Source organism: Caretta caretta, chromosome 2 (assembly GCF_965140235.1).
Source record: "Caretta caretta isolate rCarCar2 chromosome 2, rCarCar1.hap1, whole genome shotgun sequence".
NCBI lineage: Eukaryota > Metazoa > Chordata > Testudines > Cheloniidae > Caretta > Caretta caretta.
This window is the reverse complement of record NC_134207.1, coordinates 157,543,941-157,561,922: the sequence shown is the minus strand read 5'-3', so window position 1 is coordinate 157,561,922 and position 17,982 is coordinate 157,543,941. Positions and strand designations below refer to the sequence as shown.

Genomic DNA, 17,982 nt, shown 5'->3' with positions numbered 1-17,982 from the left:
TCAGTCCAGTCTGGCCACACACCCTTTGTCTTGCCATGACTCCTTCACCTGAGGATATCCCCAGGGTGCAGCCTCAACCACCACCTTGTCCCTTCCATTACAAAATAATGGGGGAAGAAGGGCAGGGAAGAAGGGCAGGGAAGAAGAATTGGTCCAGGCAACCAATCATCCCAGACAACTGAAATTACTATTGACGGTGACAGTTTTTTCTTCATTAAGCATCGCATACATGGATCCCCAACTTTAAGTGATTAACATGCAGCCCCAAAACCCAATAAAGGTTGGTTTGAGAAGTCTCAATTGAAGAATTATCGCAGGCCTGCCCTCTCAAATTCAACATCTTATCTAGAAGCTAAGAGCTAGGCTACACTTTTGAGTTACAGCGCAATAAAGGAGCCCCAGGCGCACTAGCTCACTCCCCATCCACACTGGCAAGGCTTGCAGAGCGCCCTGACTCTGTGGCTACAGCACTGCTGGTTCTCCACCTCGGCGAGTGGAGTAACGTTTGCTGTGCCCCCGCTGGAGCGCCGCTGTGAATGAGGTGTTGCATTATTGCGCTCTGATTGACCTCTGGAAACGTCCCATAAGTCAAGTGGCCACTCTTGTCATTGTTTTGAACTCACTGTAGGAATGCGGATACGCCCTTTCAAAGCTCAGTTTCTGACAGCTGGCTGCTTATCTGCTCTGGGACAAAGGAACCATTACTGAGGAATGCTGCTTGCTTTGAGAGAGAGAGAGGCGAGAGGGGTCTGCTGCTGTCTGAACTTATAAGACAGCATGCTGACATGTTCTCAGCCCCCCCAAAACCCACTCTCTCTCCCTCCACATACCCTCGCACACTCCCCATCACACTCCACCCCACCCTCCGCATTTGAAAAGCACGTTGCAGCCACTTGCATGCTGGGATAGCTATCACAATGCACTGCTCTAGCAGCTCTTGCAAGGCCACAAAATGTGGCCACGCCAGTGTGCTTCCAACTGAGAGCATAAGCACTCGGCAGCGTTTTCCCTGCTGCAGTCTCCGAAGGCTGGTTTAGTTCCCAGCGCTCTACAACTGCAAGTGTAGCCATGCCCTAAGTTCAGGTACTAATGCTGTGTGAAGGCACAAACAGAACTCTCTGAGGCAGCAGTTTTGTATCTCACGACAAATGTTTCTGACACACAGTTGAGGCCATTTTAGGCTACGTCTACACTAGAAACTTCAAGGCACTGCCGCGAGAGCACTCCTGCAGCAGCCCTTTGAAGTGTGAGTGTGGTCACACATGAGTGCGGTCACACGTGAGCACTGGGAGAGAGCTCTCCCAGTGCTCCTGGTAATCCACCTCCGTGAGGGGAATAGCTCCCAGTGCTTGGAGCCTGTCCACACTAGCGCTTTAAAGCGCTCAGACTTGCTGCGCTCAGGAGGCTGATTTTTCACACCCCTGAGCCAGCAAGGTACAGTGCTATGAAATATAAGTGTAGACAAGCCCTTAGACTCAACAGTATTGGAATCCCTGCTAGTTCATAGCAAGAGAGAATACACATGTAGTCTAAATCCACTTAAGCAATCTTTGAGTGGAAACTGACTGCCACCTTGTATTATCCCTGTGTGCTATCAACAACCTAAGAGTCCTACAGAATGGCTTAGTCCAGTTGAAATAGTAATTAAAAGCTATTTTTTAACATTCACAGAAGGCAGATCAGACTCCCTTCGTAACAAATGAATTCTAGTAAAAAATACAAGTGGGCAGATGGACTGACAGAGAAACCACTTTTGCTAAGAACTTGGGCTTCTAAGCACATCATCACCTTATCTTTATGGCATTGTATACAGTGGATCAGCCATGAGTGTTCCTTCTGCATCCTCAGAAGGGAGATGAAAGGAAAAGGAGTGGAGCTCCAATGAACATTTATATCAGGAAAGCTCTAAGGGTGCACATTTCACCTACCCTGGGAATCATGGCATACAGCATTTCAAGACAGTCATTTCAACATTAATTTTGCAAATCTAATTAACAGGCAGGACTTGTATGAATTATATCGAGTGATCACAAGTGCAAACCTGTACACAGAATACATTCTAAAACTGATTACAGAAACTATTACCCTCAAATGAAATCCTTAGCCATGTCCTTCAGTGCTGACTGCCAAGGAATACAGCAATATTATTTGCTGTCACCATGGGTACGTCGACACTGCAACTGCGAACATGCTTCTCAGCATGTGTAGACAGACATGTGCTAGCTCTGCTTGAGCTAGCATGCTAAAAATAGCTGTGTGGCTGTTGGCATACAGGCAGCAGCTTGAACTAGCCAGCCGAGTACGTACCCAGGGGGTTGGGCTGCTGCTGCAGCCACACTGCTATTTTTTAAGCACGCTACCTCAAACAGTACTAGTGTGTGTCTGGTCATGAGTGTTGGGCTGCAAACGTTGATTTTTTTAAAAAGGAAAATACACTTAGGCATGTGTTTGGAAAACACAAAGAATTACATGGACCCATTAGAAACTAAGGAACACATTACTGCAATTCCTGTTCCATTGATCCTTTTGACTGTTCTAAGTTTTCAAAAGCTAAAACAATTCAGTTTCCACTTTACTGCAGCCCATGCACAATCCACACTGTAAGAACAGGTTAAGAACAGTGTTGCAAGGCTTGATTCTAATGCTGCTCTCTGGGAAGAGCTTTCACTGACTTCAGGCCAACGGGAGTACTGAGCCCAAAGCAGCTTCAGCATCTGGACCTCACAGAAAGTATGGGAATTATATACAGAAAGAGTCAAGTCCACATCTGATTCTCCCATGTATAGTGCAATCAATCAAAAAGTGCAAAAACATATTACAGGGTTTTGTGCAAATTTTTGGAGATCATAGAATATCAGGGTTGGAAGGGACCTCAGGAGGTCATCTAGTCCAACCCCCTGCTCAAAGCAGGACCAATCCCAATTTTTGCCCCAGATCCCTAAATGGCCCCCTCAAGGATTAAACTCACAACCCTACATTTAGCAGGCCAATGCTCAAACCACTGAGCTATCCCTTCCGCCCCCCCCCATCCTAAATAACCTCCTATGTAGTTTAGAAAACCTACAATGCAAATTAATATATTAAAAGTTCAGCACACTTTTCAGCTGATGATCATGTATCAAATTTGAGATTTGGAGTTTATGTTCATATTGCATTTATCTGGTAAAGACTATGTTCTCTAATCTACCAAGCATATTCAATATTTCCACAAGATATTTAAAAAAAAACAAATCATGATCCACAGTGTGAAAACTAAAATATCTACATGTTTTCACTGCTATAATGGGATGTAAACTCAATCATCATCAATCAGTGGCTAACCACCAAGATTTAAGTGCACAGACCAACAATCTTTATTAATGTAGTATTTGTGCTTATGGAATGTAAATTACATAAGCATGATATAAGTTTGGATGTTATTTATTGCATTCTTTTTATAGTAATTTCAGATGCCATAAATCTGAATTAGAAAAGTAAAGGCAGAATTGTAAGATATGACCGAAGTAAAACCAATCAAAATTCTCCCCCATTGAAGGGGTTTGGATTTTCTTATTTGCAAATACCTAGAATGTAATATAAATAATATATTTAAATCTCCTAAACACACACACACACACACACACCCACCCACCCACCCACAGCATGGAGAAGAGAGAGTACTTAGCCCCACTCTCTTCTGCCCATATAAAATTTATAAAAGGGAAATGTAATCTTACCATAATCTGTTTGGAGGAATCTGGGCAGGTATTGCGCAATCTGTGTTCTTCCTTTATGAGAACTGGCAGAACCTAAATCATCAAATCACAGTCAAGATGTTAACACTTTACAATTTAGCATTCTACTTCTTAAGGAGTCCATCAACTAGTCAATAACTTCACAGGGGTCAGGACTTGTGCCCCCACATAACATTCTAGCATTTTGTGATTTCGTTGGTAGGCACAATTTTTTAAAATCGTCAGGCTTCAACATTGCTCTAATAAGCACGTACACACACACACACACAGGGCAAATGTAAGCCACTTTAGCAACAGCAGCAGCGTATAATAGCCCCTCCTCACAAAACACACTTTCCCTTTCTAGCTTGCTGTATATGGTTTGTTCAGCTTTATATTTATTAAAGAATGAATTTTGGGAGACAGGGTAATATTCCACTAAGTACTTTTCTAAATTACAGGTTGGAAATAACTGTTCTAAGGCCCCTACTATATATTCTTCCAATAAATGTTTTTTAGCTGACTTCCCTGTAAGCTGCACAGCAGCCAATTTTTAGCGCTGCACAGGTGCTCGGGGGACCTGCCGCAGCCCAGGGAGGGGCGCCCCTTCCCTGGCCCCAAATCAGCCTTGGACCTGCTGCGGCCAGTGGGGGGGAGGGGCGGGGGGGCAGCCTGAACCCAGCCCGGGCCCAGACCTGCCACAGCGCCCCTCCCCTGGCCTGCCGCGTCCCGGGGAGGGGGCCTATCTTCCCGCCATAGCCCTGGAGCCCCCTCCTGCACCCCAAACTCCTCATCCCCAGCCCCACCCCAGAGCCTGCACCCTGAGCAGAAGCCCTCACCCCCTGCACTCCAACCCTCTGCCACAGACCTAAGCCCCCTCATCCCCAGCCCCACCCCAGAGCCTGCATCCCCACCAGAGACCTCACACTCCTGCACCGCAATCCTCTGCCCTAGCCCTGAGCCCCCTCCCACACTCGAAACCCCTTGGCCATACCCCCACCCCATAAATTTTGTTATGTGCACCAATATGAAGGAAACGTGTGTCACATCACCTTCATTTTGGTCCACATAAAATTCATTCTGCACATGTCTGGGGAAAAATTAGAGGGAACACTGGTTTTTACCTGTATCTCAGTATAACTTACTTTAACGTCATCTGGTGGTTTCACTGGAATGTTTCTCCTCTGCAAACAAAGTTAAAAATTACATTCAGCACAAGCAGAGATTTTAGTGTACGATATTAGGTATGTCTAAACCCTTCAAAGAAAATGCGGATTAAGTAGTTTTAACGAGTATTTTTCACACACCTGCCGTGGCAGCTGGGTGCTTTACAATTTGTTAGTTTAATTATGATTGAATTCTTTTTATACCATTTCTCCTCCTCTCATACAACTTCCATATGTATTTACATTTTATCCAATAATAAATCAGTCTGACTTTTGTAGTGTTAAACGGGAAAGAACTTCCTTCTTTTGTAATGCACAATAGCTACAACAGACTATTATGTTAACATTTTAAAAGATATTTAGTAGTATTAAAGCCGAATCCACTTGCACCAACATAGCTGAACTGTGTTTATAATGTAAACTGACCATTAAGAATAAGGGTTTAGCAATTCCAATTTGCAACAAGATTTCAACTTGATGTACAAGTTAATCGCTCAAAAGGACTTTTAAAGGCTTATATTGAACAGTTTCTTTTTATATGTAGAGAAAACATTTCTGGTCGGCTTTGCTTTAAAAAAATTGTTTCAGAAGCTAATTTTAAAAAATATTTGTATTTCCTCCCTCCTGGAGATCATGATCTATACATATGCTAACTTTTCATAAGAGCTTTCTAGAATAGACAACACAAAGATATACAAAAATATTCTTATGTCATACATTGGCAGAAAGCCCAAGAAAATAAGTTCTGTTTACCATTGTAATTATGGTTCTTTGAGAGGATTACCCACATGGATCCACAGTCTTGGGAAACACATCCACAATGTGCAACCTGGGAAGCTTCGAACAAATAGTGCCCAGTATTGCCACTTGCCTCAATCCCCTCCCAATTGGGTTCCAATGGAAAGAATGGCAACGTGGCTCTAATCACCCTTCAATCACGTACAGTAATTCAGAAATCTTTAACTTGGGATTCAGAAGTAGGAAAGTTGGGCATGGAGTGTGGATCCATATGGTCAAGTCAACTGAGAGAACAACAGATCCTATGATGTCTAACTGCTTTTCTTGTTCGAGAATTGTCTAAATAAACTCTTGCAGGTTCTTATTATCTGTTGTACACACCTGCAGTGGTGTAGGCATCAAAATTGGGCGTTGTTTGTTTTTGCTTCTTTGTTAAAAAAAACCCACACACGCTATTACTCCTGAGGGAATTCTGTGCCACTGCGCAATGCAGAATTTGCACAGAATTAAGGCTGTAGAGCTATTGGCTATCACTAAGGGCCACTGGACCCAGCAGAGCCCGTCTCTCCAGCTTGCAAATACAGGACACTGCCAGGGAGAAGTGGGAACAGGTGCTGGAGGGTTCCGGGCAACTGCGGTTTCTAGCATGTCCTGAAGGAAGGAGGCGGCGTGTAGGAAACTGCGTACAAGCCCAGGACCCAACATCTGGCTGTTTCTCTCTCTGTATCCCTGGGCTTGGGGAATGGGTGTCTGAGACTGGAGGTGCTCCAAGACGTGCTCAGCTAGCACATATGATACACCCAGACAGTAGGAGCAGGATTTTATAATTGCACTATACGAATTAATGTATGATTTGATTTCATCCTGCTAGCCACCCTTTTTGAATAGCAGAAAGGAATGACCCTCTTGGACTATGAGATTCTGTTTTCCCATATGCATTACAAATTGGGCCCTCTTTAGTTTTTTGTTTTAAGGTTTAGTTAATAAGCGACAGGATTCTGTATTGTGTCTATGTTAAGTAAATTAGAGGAACATTGAAGGCCTGGATCTCAATGTAAACTGTCTTGGTTATTGGTTATAAAACTTAGCAAAGTTTTGCCTTTTTGCTTGATATAAAATACTACTGTTTGTGTTCTCAAAGTGTCTGTAAAAGACTGTTTGGTCTCTGTAAAAGACTGGGTGAATGAGGAATGCATGCATCAGGAAAAGATAAGGTGTGAAGGCCATTGTTAACCAGAAGGTCAAGAAAGGAGGAGCGAAGACACTTATTGAGATTGGTTGACGCCAAAGAACCATCAACGCGCATCCATGACTGAGGAAGGGCAGATTGATGACCCTGAGGTGGAAGCTGGCACCCCTAAAGACAATTGATTAAATTGAAACCAGGAAAGGATGACCCTCTCAGAGGTGTTTTTGGAATGTTAATGACAAAAGATACACCACTTAAGGAGTAACCGGTCACAAACTAATACAGCAAAATCCATAGACTTCAACAGAGGAAAAAAAAAACTATAAGAACAGGGTGGTTGGCCATGGGACTTTGGGTTCGTCTTGCCACACTCCGGGAGCATCGGATAGCGACCAGAGCCCTGCTCCCCTCTGCGACCAATCTGGCTGGCCACTAGATTGATCCAGACTCTGGACTGGTAACTATAAACATCACCTGGCAGGACTCTGTCTGTGTGTGACTGAAAAACATATGCTAACTGTTGTATTCTCAATAAAAGCGGTGCGCTGCCTTCTTCCCTATAAAGATCCCGTGTGCTTCTTATAAGTATAACAAGACTGAGGCCCCATCAAAAGCATAACAGAGAAACAAGAGCTGGCTGTCGTAGGGGTTTCTTTCACTCTACTCCTGGGGGAAACTTTTGTTGTCGTCTGTATTGTTAAAGACATACTTGCTGACAGGCATTTAGAAATTGATCATCAAAATAATTAGAACCCGGGTGGATAAAAATCAAATTTTTTTTTAAATAAAAAAAGTAGTATTTTATTTAAATCCGATTTTTTTGATAAAATGCTTTTTGAGGAAAAACCCATCTAAAGGTCGTTTTAATTAAGATACACTATAGCTCAAAGATATCCCATCATTGAATAGGGATTATAAATTCTAATTCTATAGTATGAGACAATATATTAACGTAATGTTAAAGAAATGTTTTGTAAATGAGTCCCAATAGGATTAGGAACCCAATCTTATGGGGTTCCAGGGGCTTCTGTATAAATTATTTAGGTTAATCTTTCTATCTACCCAATGGGACTCAGTGCTCAATCTAGAAGATACCATCAGAGATGCTTAGGTTTTGCAGTTTTCAAACTGTGGATTCTATGGATCTGTGTCTCCAGAGAGAACATGCTTGAAAACAGCAAAAATGTTTTAAAATAAAATAAAATAAATAAATATATGGAGGTGAGAAACAACAGACCTCAACCCTATTGTCCCTCTGCAAATTTGGGTACACAGAGTCAATCCCTTACCTCTCTATAAAAGTCCAAAGTTTCAAAAAGTTCAATGAATAGAAGATTGTTGGGGGTGGAATAGATCTGGACAAGGAGAAGAAGTCTGGAGATAAATGTGAGAAGGGAGGGACAGGCAGTAGAAACAAAAGTGAAACTGTTTCAGCAGAATATTCCAGAAGTCTTGAGGTCTTTCTGATGTAGTCTTCATTGATTTGAGATCTACCATACCATTCTCTCACTAGAAGGGAAAACCTATAATGGCAGCAGGCCGTAAGAGACCCAGTTTGGGAATATTTTAAGGAAATTCCTCTACCTGTGGGTAAGAGAGGCATGCGTGCAAAATGCAAACAGTGCAACAAAGAAATGCAAGGCCTGGTTGCCCAAATGAAACAACACCATGAGAAGTGTTCCTTCTCAGGAGGAAGCTGTGTTGAAGATGATGAAAGGAACATGTCTGAACATGCAGGATCTTCAGGTTGGTAAACTTTTTTTATAACCTACTTCTTTCTTAAGCACGGCCTGTCTTCCTTCTGGACTATTCTTGAATTCTCATGTTTGAGCAAAAAATATAGTTGTTACTCTATAGTACTATTGTTTTAGATGCAGTTGTGATAAAAAATAAATAGCTGAAATAGGCAGATCTTCCTTTTACAATTTCACCTTTGAAGTAGTACTGAGTGTCAGTGAATGCAATGAGTAATACTAAATGAGCAGTATTATGGTACTAATAATTAAATAACTGCATTGACTTATTTTGTTTAGGAGAATCCATCCTCAACATACAGGATTCTGAAGACTCTCCACCTTCAAGATCACCATCATTTTCAGTAGTTTCACAGTTATCTGTCAATGATACGGTTTCAGTCACACTATGTATGTCACATAGCCACAGTCTATCACCTGTAGCAAAAAGAAAAAAAACAACTCCATCATCCAGAAACAACCACAGATAAGTTTGTGATAAGAACCAGCAGATTACAAAAAGAGGTAATTGATGAAAAAATTGCTCTGTTTGCTTATACAACTTACTCTCCTTTCCGTATGATTGAGAACCCACACTTCATTAACATGGTTCAGTCATTATGACCAGGATACAGTCCACACAACAGAGCAGATGTCGTAGGCAAATTGCTTGGTAAAGTGTATGTAAGAGAAATTGGGCAGTGTGCAAAAGGTTTAGAAGGTAAAATTGTTAACCTGACTCTTGATGGGTGGAGCAAGGTCCACAATGATTCTGTTGTATGTGCTTGTGTGACAACAGAAGAAGAGAATGTCTTCCTTACAGAAACAATCGATACATCAGGAAATGCACACACAGCAGAATACTTACAAGTAGCAGTAAAACCTCTAACACACTAAAAAAAAAGTCAAATGTCCATTACGCAGCTTGGTCACAGAAAATGCTGAAAATGTATACAAGATGAGAAGAAATTATTTAGAACAGGGTGAAGAGAGTCCCAAGCTAATAACATATGGCTGAAGTGCTCATTTGATGCATCCCCTACCCAAAGACTTCAGTGTTCCAGAAAGAAAGGCTAATGTTGTTGAAATTGCAAAATACTTCCATAACAACCACTTTGTAGCAGCTGCTCTGAAAAAAGCGGGAGGAACCAAGCTAACTCTCCCACAAGACGTGCGATGGAACTCAGTAGTGGACTGTTTTGAGCACTATAGCAAGAAATGGCCTAATCTGATGACAGTTTGTAAACAAAATGGAGAAAAAAAATAGACGGCAGTGTCACAGCCAAAGTTCTCAACACCGGGCTTAAGAGAAATGTTGACCACATGCTGAGTACCCTGAAGCCTATTTCTGTAGCCTTGAACAAAATGCAGGGAAATTGCTGACGCTGTTGAAATTTGGAAGGAACTGAGTGAGCTCTTAAAACGAGAAATATGCAATGAGAGAGATAAATTACAAGCATTAAAAAACGAATGGGACAAGCACTATCTCCAGCTCATTTTCTTGCAAATATTCTCGATACTCGGTACCAGGGTCAAACCTTAACTACTGAAGAAGAGAAGAGGAGTTGGCTATGACATGGACATCCAGCAATCATCCCTCCATAATGCCAACTACAATAAAACTTTAGAGCTAAGGGTGAACCATTCAAGAAATATATGTTGGCTGATGTTTTAAAGAAAGTCACCAGTGAACTGGTGGAAGTCACTTAAGCACTTGGATTTAGAGACTGTTGAAGTGATAATCTCACTTTTAACAGCAGTAGGTTCTTCTGCTGGTATAGAAAAAAATATTTTCTTCCTTTGGATTAATTCATTCCAAATTGAGAAATCGTTTGGGACCTGAAAAAGCAGGAAAGCTTGTTTTTCTTTTCCAGATTATGAACAAACAGGAAAATGAAGGTGAAGATGACTGAGTTAGCTGTAGAAACCAATATTTTACCTGTGACCTGTGTCGACCTGACAGTCGTTTTTAAAAAATATTTCATTTAAATATTTTAATTAAAAACAATTTTCACAAAAACAAGATGGAATGTAAAAATCTTGAATGTTTAAATTCAAAAATTCATATGCTTGTTTTGTTAAAATATTGTATGTTTGCTGTTGAAGAAAAAAATTCAGAATACATAATGTTGTTGTTTTAGTTAAATAAAACAATTTAAATGTCTGTCTGGTGATATTCTCTAATACAGCATGGCAAGAAAATCCTCCAAATATTAATGATTAACCTGTTGAATTGGAGATAGATATTTATGAAGTCATTGGGAGGTAAACTACTTCAATTACCTTTGGTAAATGAAATAATCAAACAATCATTCATTTTCTGATATAGCTGTAAAACTAATCCAAAAAGTTTTCAAAATAAATCACCTTAAAAACATACAGTATGTACCTTCTAAAAATGAAACCTAAATCTATCTCTGAGTTGTGAAGAATATGTATTAAGGTTATAACAACCAACAAGAATGCACTTTTATGTAGAAATCCATGATTAAATCAAGTCTTCCTGACTAGTGATTTAAAGCATGATTTAAATCAAATCCACTGTGATTGAAACGGATGTGATTATTTAGTGTTATTTTGACAAATATGCAAATTTTTAAAATACTGTGCACATAATTTTTAGTGCAGAATTCCCCCAGGAGTACAATATATACTCTAGAGAAAAACAATGCTCAAATGAGCACAAAAGGGGAAGGAGAGAGAGATTTAAAAAAAAAAAAAAAAAAAAAAAAGAAAGAAAAATGATCAGGGAAGCATTGAAATCACTGCACTGGTTTTTCTGTGGCCAGGCAGGAACTGAAGGGTGTTTCAAGCCAACACCTCTTTTTCAGTAGAGGGTCTCACACTTTATTACTTCTGTAGGCCAAACTCATTGCACATACTAGGGGCTCCTTACATTCCTCCATTCCCCCGCCTCACCCTGCAAAAAAGCTCCCTTTGTGCTACCCTCCCACCTCCCTCTATTTCAGGGACTTTGTCTGCCCGCCACATACACACACACCCCTCCTCATGCCAGGAGGCTCTGTGTGCCCCCACATGCCAGGGTCCCTCATTTACTATCCCCATGCCAGGGGCTCTGTATGATCCCCCACTTCCCTGTTCTCATTTTCACCAAAAATCAACAGGGCTCTGCCCACTGACACCCAGAACGTTGTGTGAAATTTTGGAATTGATTAGATGCTGTGTTCAAAAGTTAGTACTTTACAGACCAATGAAGAAGTGCTCACTTTGTTTGGTTAATAACCTCAGATCCGGTGCTAGGTGTAAGAGAGAGGAGGAGGATTTCAATAAAGGCTGCTTGCTGGAAACATCTGTGCTTGCACACTAAAGATGTGCCTCTTAGAACACTGCATCCATATGGGCAATTCTTGAAAGAGTGATTTTTAGAGTGTAGATAACAGGAAACAGTTTTGCAATTCCCTGTTAGACTGTTTTCTCATGGTTGTGTGACTGTTACTTCCTATTAATGTCATATACACACAAAGGAAGAAGTGATCTCCAAATATGGTGAATTTGGAAGACAGCTGAAATTTCTTTAGACATTTCATGTTGCTTAAATATGGACATTGTAACCCTATACAGAGCTCAGCATTAACATGGTAATTTGTTTTCCAAACAGTTCCTTATACCGTTTTAACACTATGAATAACTAATTTTTCCACAAAATATTATGTGTTTAAAACAGTTAAATTTCCTGATCAATTAGAAACCTTATAATGATGCTCAGAAGTGAATGTTTAGGGATGAGAATAGGACCATTCTTATGCTGATTAAACTGTTTGATTAACTTCACTTCTGCATAACCAGGACCTACCTGTTTTAGCTGATAAATGGTTTTGGAATGATCACCGCCAGTAATCTGATCCAGAAGATCATCCACTATTTTCTTACTGTAACTTCCAGAATCTTTCACAAATTCCTGCAAGCTAAAGGAAATGAAGATAACGAATATTTAATCAGAAACTCAACATGGTTGCATTTACTAAGCTGAAGCTTGTGGCTTTTAAAAGGATTGTTTAATTGAAAGTAGCAGTTCCCTTCTCCAGAAAGTGATGGCTTTGCCACTGCTTCCCACGCAGACCATACAAACTTGAAATAAGAGTTTATCAAAAGATAAAAAAAATTATAGTTTGCTGTAACAGCATCGGAAACCTGATTAGGTCTGAGAGTAACATGCAAGATCTAAATAGTTTACATTTGGCTTCATTAAAGAAATATGAAAAACTGACTCTCAACATATTTTCTCTATTTTTTTCATGTACTTTTCTAGTAATAGAAGAAAGAAAGAACAGTGATATTTATTTAATGAATTATACCATTACTTTGCAAGATCATATGTACTACCACTGAATACATACGCCAGGCATTATTGACACCATGGGCTCAGAAATTTTGCCGTAATCTCTGGATGTTAAGACGCTTCTCCCCAGCTACACAGGATTTACCAACCTTTAGTATAAACTCTTAGAACTTTAAATATTTGTTCACTGAAAAATAATTTCAAGACCCCATTATTTTTGTCACAGAATTACCTGTCAGTTTGACCCTGGAAAGCCTTTTATTTCAGCATCCAAACTAGCAAACTAACAACCTTTATCACTTTACATCTTCAAAATGTGGTCAAACCTTAAGTAAGCAGGCCTTCTAACAGCCCTGTAATGTAGGTTAATAATACCACCACCTTAAACTTGGGAAAATTTAGGCAGAGAGGCTTGCTCAAAGTTGCACAGTAAGCCAGCTTCAGAGCAGTTACCAGAAATCCAGGAGTTCTGAGCTCCTACTTCTATGAATTCGTCAGCATTGCCTCTCTGTAATTTGCTGTGAAAAAGCAATATGGAATATTATCTCTGCTAATCTAAGGAAAAATCTCTTTTCACAAGGAAATAAGACAGGCTTAGATTTCCCTGTTAAAGAAATGCTTACCTTAAGGCACACTGTATCCCAGTTTCATCACCATATGCTGAATATAGCAGTTCCATTTCATCGGATTTCAGATCATGAAAGATAGAGTTGTTTTGCATTGAAAGTGCTGTACTAGCACTTGTAAGAAATGTAACTGAATGAAAAAAAAGGAGAAAAAGAAAAAGTTATCCTGAGTGTAAAAGCTCACCTGGAAAGAAAATAAGTCCTGTTTCTTTCCTGAAGAATGTATAGGATGTTACACTGGTCCAAGGTCCAGTTCTTTTATATCAAGTCCTGACCTAGACCAATGCCAAAAGGACAGTGCAAGACTACAGAACCAGTGTGACGATTTTAAAGTTTGATTTTTATGAACCACTGAGAAATCACGATTATGCCATTAGAAAAGCAGGACATTTCTTACTATCCACGGGGATAAAACATTTATATTTAGGACTGGCCATTCATAAAATATACCACCTTAAAACCACATTCCGTTGATCACCTTGCTTTCTTTCGCTAATTTAATTCCAATATGATTTAGCTGAAACCAGTGTTTTTATTTAACAACCACAACTTCAATTCCAGACTTCAGCAAGAAAACAAAGTATTATGAGGTGTTAGTTGCCAAATCATGGGAGACCAAAAACTACTGACAGGTTTTACAAAGTTAACTTAAACAATAAACACTGAACCACCCCCACTTCCATACAGATTTAATAAAGTGACACTTACATGTTGAATCCAATCTCCTATGATCTGTTGGGGCTAAACATTTTGGCAGACCACTACACATTTTTTCAGCATCAGTACATTTTATCCAAGCAATGCTATTTGCCAAATCATCAGAAAGAAGTTATTCACTTGGTGCAGTAATGATGGTTCTTCGAGATTTGTGTCCCTATCGGTGCTCCACTGTAGGTGTGTCCGTGTCCCTGCGCTGCTGATCGGGAAACTCTGGTAGCAGTGTCTGCTGGGCTCGTGCATGCACCGTCTCTCCTTGTGCCTTGCCACGAGGCTAGCCAGCGCGCGGGCTAACCATCCTCAGTTCCTTCTCTACTGCTGAGTCATAAACAAGAACTCAGAAATAGAGGGGAAGAAGGCAGATTGTGGAGCACCCATAGGGACACACATCTCAAAGAATCATCACTACTGCACAAAGTGAGGAACTTCTTTGAGTAGGGTCCCTATGAATGCTCCACCGTAGGTGACTCCTGAGCAGTATGCCTTCTGGAGGGCTGGGACTTCTGAGTCGGGTCCGTTACAGATGACAGCACTGAAGAGCTGAAGGTGGCATCAGAGGCAGAGTCCCCAGTGATCACATAGCATTCTGCGAAGGTGTGGACTGACAGTCATTTGGCGCTCTGCAGATCTCTCAGATAGGGACATCCTTAAGGGAAGCGACAGATGAGGAGATCAATATTGTGGAACATGTACGTATCAAGTCTGGAGGGATCATGTTATGTAATTTGGTAGCACTATATGAATTAGAGACCCACTTGGAGAGTCTTTGGGCTAATATTGCTGAGCCCTTAGATCTTTCTGCCATAGAAAGGAAGAGTCTAGGGGACTTCCTGAAGGCTCTTGTCCTATCGAGTAGAATGCTAGATGTTAGGAGATCCCTAAGGTATGTAGCATGGCCTCCCTCTTGTCTTGGTGATGCTTGGGGTAGAAGATGGGAAGGTGAATTGACTGATTCATATGAAAAGAGGAGATTACCTTAAAAATGAACTTTGGATGCAGTCTGAGTGTAATCTTGTCTAGGAAAAATGCTGTGTTGGGGGGGGGGATGTGCCATCAGAGCTGCTATCTCCCCTATTCTTCTAGCTGAGGCAACTGCTATCAGAAAGGCCATTTTTATTGATAGGTATGCAGCAAACAGGTGGCCATAAGTTCGAAGGGGATCTGGTCAGCCCTTTCAGTACCAGGTTTAGGTCCCTGCCTCCTCATGGAAGTGGAGGTTGAAGGATGAGGTTTGTTATACCCTTAAAGAACCTTTTGGTGGTTGGATGCAATGGTACCAAGTACCTCTCTACGGGTTGGTGAAATGCTGTAATGACTGCTAGGTTGACCCTGGGAGAGCTCAGGGACAACCCCAATTTTTTTAAGGGTCAGAGCATATTCCAGAATACATGGAAAAGTTGCTGACACTGGAGAGATGTGCACCAAATCTGAAGCTGGACTACTTCCACAGATAAGTGCGTCATGTGGAGGACTTTCTACTATGTAATAGAACTTCTTGTACTTCCCTTGAGCATGAGCTTTCTAGGTGCTGGCAACATGTGGGAGCCATGCTTTGATGCAGAGAATCCCCAAGTTGGGATGTATGGTTTGTCCTTTCTCCTGTGAGAGGTGGTGAGGAATGGTCAGAAGGAAGATCAGCAGACACATTGCGAGCTGCATCAGGTAAGGGTACCAAGTCTGCCTTGGCCATGTAAGAGCAAATCAGGATTATGTGAGCTCTGTCCCGCTTTACCTTTAGTGGGACCTTCAGCAGAAGAGGAAAACAGAGGAAAGGCATAAAAACGGTCCTTGTCCTTGGGGAAAAGGAGTGCATGGCCCAGAGAGTGCTCTCCCATCTTGTTCTTGTAAATGCCGATCAGGTCTGTGGATGGTATTCCCCACCATATGAACAAGTCGTGAAGTACTGACAGGTGCATCTCCCGCTCACGGTTGTGTGGGAATTTGCAGCTGAGCTTGTCCTGTATCCAGTTCTGCATACTCAGGAGGTAAGCGGCGGACAAGGTGACGTTATTAGAGATGCAGCAGTTCCATAGCTTCATTGCTTCTGTGCATAGAGAGGACAACTTGGTCCCTCCCTGGCAGTTGATATAGTACATATAGGCTATGTTGTCTGTTAGGATTTTCATATGTGATCCTGCTATCTGTGGAAGGAAATGGGCACTGGCATTCCAGACCACTCTCAACTCGAGGAGGTGGATGTGTAGGGATCTCTCTCAGCAGGTGACCATCTGCCTTGCGTCATGAGGCTGTTTAAATGTGTGCCCCATTCTATGATCGATGCATCAGGAGTAAGCAGCAACGATGGGGATGCCTGCAAGAAGGGAATCCCCTTTGCAACCATTGGCTGGGTTCTTCCACTAGTCCAGGAAGTTTTTGATCCCGGTAGGTAATGGACAGGGGTTTGTCCAGACTGTCTCTTTTCGGTCTGTAAAACAAACTGAACCATAGTTGTGGGCATCGCATGTGGAGTCTGGCGTGTGGTATCTCAGCTGTGCTCGCCGCCATATGCCACAGGAGTTGGAGATGAGAGTCTGGATGGTATCTGAAGACTGCATTTAGCTATGAGTAAGACCAGAGATAGGAACCTGTCTTGAGGTAGGAAGGCTTTGGCTTGTAGTATGTCTAGGTTGGCCTTGAGGGTTGACTTTTGGGTGTTGATCTGAATGCCTAGTTCTGTGAACAAGTGTATTGTGGCATCAGTGGCTCGCTCAGCCTCCTAGAGCGACCGGGCTCTGAGGAGACAATTGTCCAGGTAGATCATTATCTCTTGTGAGTGTAGATAAGCAGCTACCACAGAGAGAACTTTGGAAAATACTTTTGGGGTTAATGAAAGTCCAAAGGGGAGGACTCTCTAATGGTCATGTCCCAGAGTAAATCTGAGAAATCAACTGAGAGCTGGTAGCATTGAAATATGAAAAGTAGGTGTCCTGTAGGTCGAGGGCCATTCTGTTCCAATGATGGAATGATTGCCAGTAAAATGACAATCTTGAATTTCTGAGCCTTGACAAACTTGTTAAGAGCTATGGGGGCCAGAATAAGCCGCCAACCTCCCTTCCTTTTGAGTATTAGTAAGTAACAAGAGAAGAATCCCTTGCCTCGTAGATATTGAGGTAATGGTTATATAGTCGATCTATTTCATAACATAGCAGACTCTCGTGAGAAGGGTCCCTGAAGAGGGACAGGGAAGAGTATTGTGGAGGGGGTAGAAAGGTGAAGTGGATGGAGTATCCAGATAGGATAATCTCTAGGATCCATCTGTCCAATACTGTGTGCTCTAAGGCACTACGGAACGCTGCCAAATGGGTGCATGGTCACAGACAGTAGTGTGGAGTGGTGTTGCAGCACCACAACTTGCCTGTCAAAAGTGATGTTTAGGGGCAGGGGGTTGGATGAAGACTGAGAACGAGAAGGTTGACATTTAGTAAATTTTCCCTTTTCCCTCTGGTGCTCATAGTGGCGCTGTGGTGGGAATGGAGACAACTAGGGCCTCTGTTGGGATTGGGAGCTAAAACATTTCTTTTGCCCCGGTGTGTAGATTCCCAGTGACCTGAGGGTGGCCCTGGAATCCTTCAAGATGTGAAGAAAGGAGTCCGTCTTCTCAGAGAAGAGTTTCACACCCTCAAAAGGGATGTCCTCCACTGTCGTCTGCACCTCCTTTGGGAATCCCAACAGGTTGAGCCATGACATCAGTCTCCTCACCACAGCCATGGAGATGGATCTGGCAGCTGTGCTGGTGGTATCAAGGGCCGACTGCAACAATGTTTTTGTCACCAGTTTTCCCTCCTGAATGATGGCCTTAA

General features: G+C 41.8%; 1 protein-coding gene across 7 annotated transcripts in view; it reads right to left on the bottom strand.

Annotated features, from left to right (window-relative positions):
* BRD9 (bromodomain containing 9) overlaps positions 1-17,982 on the bottom strand; it is a 56,125-nt gene that overhangs the window by 5,037 nt on the left and 33,106 nt on the right. For all 7 annotated transcript variants that reach the window (XM_048839376.2, XM_048839377.2, XM_048839378.2 and 4 more), the window contains 4 exons: positions 13,463-13,595; positions 12,354-12,465; positions 4,859-4,897; positions 3,717-3,788 (listed from right to left, as the gene is read on the bottom strand). In XM_048839376.2, the coding sequence (XP_048695333.1) occupies positions 3,717-3,788; positions 4,859-4,897; positions 12,354-12,465; positions 13,463-13,595 (356 nt within the window). The remainder of the gene's footprint in view (positions 1-3,716; positions 3,789-4,858; positions 4,898-12,353; positions 12,466-13,462; positions 13,596-17,982) is intronic.